Here is an 8,835-nt window from a genome sequence, read left to right on the forward strand (position 1 = left end):
CTGCATTGGCTTTTAAAATCTTGTTCTACCCAATTCTTAAACTGCAGTTTGAGCTCATGTCAGGTCCCTTTGCTTTATGTAGTGTATTAAAAGACCACAAGAGGGGAGTGTGCTACAGAATAGGAATATGAGTGCAAGATTGGATTAAAACCCCAAAACCCAAGGTTCATGTTTTGTAGATGGATAGATAGATAGATAGATAGATAGATAGATAGATAGATAGATAGATAGATAGATAGATAGATAGATAGATAGATAGATAGATAGATAGATAGATAGATAGATAGATAGATAGATAGATAGATAGATAGATAGATAGATAGATAGATAGATAGATAGATAGATAGATAGATAGATAGACTTTATTGATCCCAAGCTGGGAAATTACAGTGTAGCAGCAGCATTACACAGACACATAGTGATGATACAGTGACAATAACAACATATAGTATAAGGATATAAAGAATAATAATATAAGAAAAACAAACTATACATACTAAAATAGCAAAATGTAAAGAATAAACAATACCTTGTAAAATAGCAACTCCAACTACCTCCTCCACCACCTCCCCTCTGATCCATAGTGGCTGTGAAGGCGTCGGACCACTCTACAAAGTTGTCTATCAGTGTCCTGTACTCCCTCTCCTCTCCATCTCTTATACACCCGACAACAGCTGAGTATGCAGCAGCAGTAGTACAATATAATCTACTGCAGGTCCTGCTGTTAATTGTCAGAAAGTTTTAATTCAGCCACAGTTGTTGGTTCATTGATTTATTGTTACTACACCTTTATGTACAGTTTAATCAGTAGTTTGGGGTGGCTGTGGTTCAGCAGATTGAATGGGTTGTCCATTAAAACACACAGACCCCAAATTGCATTGTGTGAGTGTGTGTGTGTGTGTGTGTGTGTGTGTGTGTGTGTGTGTGTGTGTGTGTGTGTGTGTGTGTGTGTGTGTGTGTGTGTGTGTGTGTATGTGTGTTTGCATGTGACTGTGTACTGAGCATTAGAAACACTGTAAAAGTGCTCTATTGCTCCTGATGACCATTATACTTTATTGTCCCCAAGGGGATATTCCTTTCGTGAGCACTGTACATATCAGAAAACAGTTCATACAACAACTCACTATAACAGCAAAGCAAGCCTGGAAGGGTATTAGGGTAAGGTGATGACTGAGTGGGTGTGTGATGTCCTGTGTTATTGAGATTGCATGCAATGGCTTTGTTTCATTCTGTGAAGTTGGGTGTGGGGAGACCAATTATCCTGAGTGTGAGTTTGGTGAGCAGGTGGAACTGTACAGTAATAGGATGGGCTGAACAATGCTTTGGTTCAACAGTAGGAGGAGATGGTGAGCAAATTATAGTCCTTTAAACTTGCAGATGACTGATTGTCTTTGGTGGCTCCCCTTTTGGTGTCATTAATGTTCCCGCTGAAACTGAGTCTATTGTCCATTGTCACTCCAAGGTGGGAAGGTTTGAGGCTGTCAACTATTTCAACTGTTTGGTTATTGGGGATAATGGGGTCCTGAGATGAGGTAGGCCAATTATCATTTCCTTTTCTTGCTGACACTGAGATGTAGATAGTTATCCTCACACCACTGGATGAAACAGTCTCTTTGTGCAATGCATTTCTCTGTATATCATATATGTGTGACAAGTAAAAATCCACTAATCATCAGTGAATTTCTTTTTTAACATTTACCCGATTTACACTACAACAAAACACATTTGTTCATGCAGTTGCTCATTAATCAGATCGGGATTTTTGAGCAGTTGCCTCATACAATAGTGAAGTGAGGTGAAGATAAATGACAAATGCCTTTCAGCTGGCCATGCTTGTAAAAGAGCTGATATTCAGGTTGTGACTGGAAGATTTTCATGTTAGATTATCTGTTGGTTTTATTCACCAACACAGATTGCATGTTGGTTTTATTTATCATCAAAGAAAGACATGACATTTTATTTGGTTGTTTTTAGTATTAATATGTCTGGGTTCATAGAAGAGATCGCATAAAAAACACGTACTAAATGGCTAATGCTTTAATTAATCTTGTAAACTCTGTACATTTCTGGATTGCACATCACAAAGTCATAGGTGACTTAGAAGCACACCCTTACGATTTCCTCATTCGTGCTTCCCCTTTCTATGAAATGACACTGTCCTTGTGTGCCATATCTCCACTGATCTCTTTCTTTTTGGGGATCTTTATCTCACTCCACTCAGCTTTCAAACTTGGTTGAGGTGTTTCTTCCTCCTCTCTCCAATCACATGACCCTCAGTGTCATTTGTGAATACCTGCTGCATTAAAACACTTTCTGCCTACCACGAATGCAAGTAGCCCGTGGGATGAAAACAAAGCAAACACATCAAAATGAGTGGAAAACAGGAAGCATACAGGAGAGAAAAAACATAGAAACATTATTGAGAAAACACACATGCACACACTCCTGCTTTGTTGTGAAAAGCCTTACCAAGAGAGTCAAGACTTTTATGGCAGCATATTTAATGCCCATAATTTATTAATTGGATGGTCAACAATCACATACAGCTGAGCGTCGTATTTCAGTATACACACACTTTGTTTAGGTGTACACATGCAGTAGTTTCTCCCGTATAGTGTACAAAGTGGTGGAATTTCATACTGGAAGAAAATATAGTAGGCTACATTTAGTGGTGTTGTACAGTATAATATTTATAAATTGCCATTTTAATTGTACATTATACTTTATACACCATACCTATAACCTGCTCAAATTTTTTTTTTTAAATCATCAAAATTAATTGTGGATATGGTATGGTTTTAATTGGGGTTTTTTTGTTTGTGTGAAAACATTTCAACTTGTAAACCTATCTGCATATTGCTTCTGGCTTGTTTTGGTAGAGGGAAATGAATAGAGTTCACATGGGACCAGATCAGACACAGACAGATTTATAGCCCAAAGTAGACATTATGACACAGTAACAGATCAAGAGTGACAGATAACTTTCAGAGAATATGCTGGAAGGCTGAGAGACTGAGACAAGAGATCCAGATTTGCTGGTCTGACTGGTAAGGCTGGAGGGGGTGTTGGCTGTTTCTTGGAGCTTGATAGGTGTGGTGACAGAGGAACCAAAAAACAGCAACAGGCACAGAGAAGAGAAAAGAGGGAGAGGTGAAACACTGGACTGAAAAAGAAAAATACAGGTGGAGTGAAAATAAAGCAGTGTTCTTGCACCCAGAGCTGATTCTGACCACCATTGTGAGTATAACCTTCCGTAATGCATTTTACTACCAGTGTCATCAGACCTTGAGATATAGTGCGTGAGAATGTGTGTGAGTGAAATAATGAGATTATAATAAGTCTTAATTACTAAGGAATCTAAACCTTACAATCCCAGTTTGAAAAAAAAAGAAAAAAATTTCTGCCCATCTTTGTAGCAACAGTGACAGAAACTAACTCTGTTGGTCCAGCAGGGAGAGGTGGACATTAACAGAGAAAAAGACAGAGAGAGAGAGAAAGAAAAAGATGGCTGATGCCCCGAAGATTGAACTCTTTGTCAAGGTAAGACCTGTGATTTATGTGATGTGTTATGTGTTTTAAAAGGTGTCCTTCTTAAATAACACACTACAGATGAAACTGTGAATAAGACAGTCATCTATTTGTTATAATAAAAAGCAATATGAGATTACTATGTGAAAAAAATCCCAGTAATCTTAATACCAAAAATTAGTAATAAAAGTAACTGCACACTGTATCTAATATTTAACAGAATCATTGTTTTCTGTTTTAATCTTAGCTGGCTTCTATTCTTGTGACCATAAACCTGTGTGTACTCAACTGTTTTTAGTTGCATTATTAATTGATAATATCTATGACTTTAAAACATGCTGTGTTAGTATGTCAAAGTGTATTAGTTGCAATATTTCTGTGTCTAAATGTCTAATCTGTAAAAATTGAAACTGAAAAGAGGCTTGTTCAGTTTAGAAACCAGTCTCCTGCCCTCTCAGAAGTGCCTTTGCTTCCTCGCATGCCTGTGACTCAATAATATCAACCTGCAATTTAAAGTGTGTGACGAAGCCAAGAAACTGTAACAAACACAATAGTTCATTTAATCTGGGTGTAAAGCAGTTTAAGCCTTCCATTTGAAATTCCTCAGCTGTTGCGTTTGACTGTCAGAGCAGAGCAAAGCAGGCTTGACAAGAATACCTGTGCAGGTATTGACAGTTTGGTCGGATACATTACAAGGCCTATGCCAGGACCTACATTTCTTTCCTTGTATCATTTTTACCTCACAATTTATATGGTTGGGTGTAGGGTTAGGGTTAGCAACATTTACTTTAAGCATCAAAAGTATGCATACAAAAAAATGTCTGTAGCTAGTGCAGTGACCTATGGGTATTATGCATTGTATTTTTACAGTACAATGTACACATAATAAATATTTTACAAGCTGATTCCAGTACTTTTGGGACTTTTTAAAAATTTGACAGGTTTAATGTCAGTATACATCTAAAAAAAAAAAAGAATCAGTATTTCTCCACCAGAATTTTTAATTAGAATTAGTGCTAAATTAAACAAAGACTTACAGACTTTGGGGAGTTGGCTACGGACCCTGACTGTCATATATACTATACATTTGGATCATTATCACTGATGCATTATTGTGTAATTAGAGTTGAGGTTTGTCAAAGTTCAGCTATATTATATACTATTGGGTAGTTACAATGCATCATATTCTAAAAGCCAAGTTACAAAATCTTGTGGGAAGCCTTGTGAAAAGAGTGGAGACTTTTATGGCAGCATATTAATGCCAATTGTTTATGAATTTGATGGTCAAAGATCACAGCTGAGTGTAATATTTGGGTATGCACACACTTTGTTTAGGTGTACACATAGAGTAGTTTACCCTAAGAGAAATAGCCCATCATGTGTTTTGCATGTAAATGTTGTACAATGTAAAAGTAAATAATAGAAGTATGAAGCTACACCATATGGAAATATTGAAGTAAAGTAAATGCGCCTCAAACATGTATTTAAGTATTACACATGTATTCACATAACATACAGTAATGTCTGTTTGTTTATCAGGCCAGTGTTGACGCTGAGAGTGTGGGGAACTGTCCTTTCTGTCAGAGACTCTTCATGATTCTTTGGTTAAAAGGGGCCAACTTTACCCTGACCACTGTGGACATGAGGAGGTAAAAGCATTTTACATTTTACATTTTTGTGAGAAAATCCTCAACACAATCATGGCAGAAAGATTGAGCCAAACTGTCATTTTTAATTTTTTTTTTTTAATTTTTTGTCTTATAGGATATACTATATTTTGTCAGGAAATTAGCTCCAATCATTACAGGGTATGACAGAAGGTTTGAATGTGGAGGGTTAGTGATAGAGTGGTGCTAAGGGGGACATGCCATGCACATTTACAGGACTACGTTTATATTCTAGGGATATAGTGTGATATTTTTGCATGATTTACAGTTTTAAAATCCCTTACTTATTTTATACTGGTCCTTTATGCACCCCTCAATTCAGCCTATGTCTGAAGCAGGCTGTTCTAACTCTTCTCTCCTGTCTTGGGCTCCCCTCCTGATGAGCCAACTCAGTTTTTGATTGGCCAGCTTCCAGAAGCTGCCCCTGACTTTTGCCAGCTCTGAAGGCTGTGTAAACAAACAGTAGTTGTAGAATTTCACTTCTTTTTCTCAAATAAATCCATACACATTTCAGCCTGAATTCGATCCATAATATGTGACAACAGGAACAATCTTAGCAAAAATGGCTACGGACAGGTCATCAAAAAGGAGAAAGTAGGGGTAACTTGCAAGTGCAGGGTTAGGAGCAGATTGAAGCCCTCACATTTTTTTTTTTTTACATATATTCATCTCAAATTTCGGAATTTTAACCATGTTTAACATAGACATAGACAACTTTGGTAAGCTAAACCTTGTTTGTTGGCTGCTTTTCTGTGACAGGGCACCTGATGTGCTGAAGGCTTTGGCTCCAGGCTCTCAGCCTCCCTTCCTCCTCTTCAATGATGAGGTCAGAACAGACACAAACAAGATTGAGGAGTTCCTGGAGGAGAAGTTAGCTCCACCAGAGTGAGTAAAGATGTTTAAAGTCACAGGCTTTTTGTTAAATACATTGTCTGTCACTACGTAATTGACACACACACACACACACGCATTTTTTACCTATGATAGGTATCCAAAATTGTGCTGTCGATACAAAGAGTCCAATGGGGCTGGAGAAGACATCTTCCGCAAATTCTCAGGGTACATAAAGAACCCCAATCCTGGATTAAATGACAGTAAGAGTGTTAGTAAATTCATTTATTGTAATTTCTGTTTTATACACTGTACAGCCACATGAGGGAGACTGTGACCCATAGAGACTATAACACCTGACCTTCTTTCAGTGCTGGAGAAGAAATTTCTGTCAACTCTGGTGAAGCTGAATATGTTCCTGGAGACGCCTGTCCCTCATGAGCTGGACCAGAACCCAAATATCACTGAATCCTCACGCCTCTACCTGGACGGCGACATCTTCACCTTGGCAGACTGCAACTTGCTTCCCAAACTCAACATTGTCAAAGTGAGCACAGTAAAGCAGCATTCACTATATACAACTTTGAGATCTCTTAATTTTTTTTTTCTCAGTGGTAATGTTCCAAGTAATAATGCTTTTTATATTCTTTTGGCCGGAATTAACAATATTTTACCTTAATTCTACTGATGTATTTTTGTACCCTCTTTCCCTAGGTGGTGTGTAAGCAGTACCGTGACTTTGCCATCCCTCCAGAGCTGAAAGGTCTGACACGTTACCTGAATAACGCCTACAAACAAGACGAGTTTCGCTACACCTGTCCAAATGACTCAGAGATACTCACTGCCTACCAATCTGTGGCAAAGTACCTAAACAAATAGATGAAGAGGGAGAGATGAAGCAACCTAAGTGAGAACGAAGGAGTAGAATGAGGAATGAAAACAGCAGGGAAAAGGTGACCAACTGCATGAAAACAAAATGATTTATGCTTGATTTGTGTCAAAATTGCATGAGCCTTTTCTTTTTTTTTTCTTAAAGTGTGTTTTTTATTCTGCCCCTTAAAGAGCAAGGAAGCACCGTAAATCCCACTGGCTATATGTTATGGCTCATTGTGCATGCATTTATTGTGTCTGAGAATTTACCAAAGATAGATTACAATTAAGTAATTATATTTTTTAATAAATCAAGCTAAATACATGTTCTTTTACAAATTCAAGAGGTTATTGGTGTAAACATTAAAAACAAATGGCTTTGAGTAAGTCAGCCACACCTTTTTGCTTTTACAATATCTAATTATGGTAAATTTTAAATCTGAAGTCACAAATAACATTGTTACTCTTAAAGTAAAAGGTTATTGCAAGTAGCACTCTAGTGAAAGTTATGTTTAATTTTGACAGAAATGTAATTAAACTGAATGAAGAAAGTCTTAAGAAAATGAAAACTATTCGGATGTAGTTGATATTAAAGGCAATGTGAAAATGTTTCACATGCTGATTTTATGAATATTTGGTAAGCTAGTGATGATGTGTATCATGAAAGTGTAAACAACATGTAAACATTGCTTTAAGTTACAGATTGACATGTTGAACACTCTTTATAGTTAACGTTGAGTTTTTTGTCTTCAGTCGAAGTGGACAGTTGCTCTAATAAACTGAGATTGCATATGACAAAGGACCTATTCAAGCCTCTCACAATGTACTGTTGTGGGTAAACAATAAGTTGTTTTAGTGATTTTTACTGTATGTGGCCTGGTAACAAATTTTTAAAAATCATTTTAATTTAGTAATGCTTTTTGGATTTACATTGTTCCAGAGTTTAGAATATCAGCCAACATCTCAGAGTTTTAACCAACTCAAATAGAAATAATTACTGAGATTGTATACTACTACTACAAATAATAATAATCAAAAATTAGTAATGAAGTGACAAATAATGGCAGTCACATTATTATCATCATAGGTTATGGAGTTGGCAACGAAGAAAAATGGAAAGGAAAGGAATAACATCAGTAACATTTGTGTATATATATGACTGCACCTGTACATGTCTTACTGTATGCCCCACTCAATAAAAACTGTGTAATAAAGTTATTTAAAATAGTATTGTGTATATCATGGAATTTCAGTGTATCTATATTTGAAAAATGTATGTAATGAAATACACATTTTAATAAAATAAATAAGCAGAGGCTCCTGTGTTTGTATAATTTCTTTTACACAGTTACACAATATTTTACACAACTGTGATCTTTTACTAAAAGAAGCATCACTATAATATAAAAAGTCATGTCAAGTCATTCAAAGTATTACTTACCTAAGTATTAACAACAAAATGTACTTAAAATATCATACGTAAAAGTACTCATCATGCAATTGTAAATTTAAAAAAAAAAGCAGCATTTAAATAATTAATAATTGGTCAGTTTTAACTACTTTACTTACTGTTGGATAATTGATTTTACCTTATAATAATCTGTCATATTTCATATGCTCATAGTTTTAAAGTCTTCATCTACAAAGTAGTAACTATATTACAATTGTTTTTATTCTTACTATTATTATTCTTATTATTATTGTACTACTGCCTATAATTGTTAAATAATTGTAGAGTGGCGTAAAAGGTGTACTTTTTGCCTCTGAAATGTAGTGGATCAGAAGTATAAAGTAGCAGAATAGAAACATTCAACTAAAGTACAAGCAGACTTGGGGCTGAGTAAGTACAGTAGCTGAATAAATATACAGCCTTCATATATAAAAGTAGAGAGAATATAATCTGTGCTCCTGCTGACACGAACAAAAGATCTCCTGCTGC

At 36.1% G+C, this 8,835-nt stretch overlaps 1 protein-coding gene across 1 annotated transcript; it reads left to right on the forward strand.

Moving 5' to 3' along the window:
- The first annotated feature begins 3,504 nt into the window (after positions 1 to 3,504).
- clic3 (chloride intracellular channel 3) lies at positions 3,505 to 6,905 on the forward strand. Its single transcript, XM_062434631.1, has 6 exons — positions 3,505 to 3,540; positions 5,068 to 5,177; positions 5,955 to 6,080; positions 6,183 to 6,289; positions 6,398 to 6,573; positions 6,741 to 6,905. The coding sequence occupies exons 1-6, from the start codon at positions 3,505 to 3,507 to the stop codon at positions 6,903 to 6,905; spliced, it is 720 nt and encodes a 239-aa protein (XP_062290615.1).
- Positions 6,906 to 8,835: the final 1,930 nt, after the last annotated feature.

This window comes from Scomber scombrus, chromosome 15, assembly GCF_963691925.1.
Source record: "Scomber scombrus chromosome 15, fScoSco1.1, whole genome shotgun sequence".
NCBI lineage: Eukaryota > Metazoa > Chordata > Actinopteri > Scombriformes > Scombridae > Scomber > Scomber scombrus.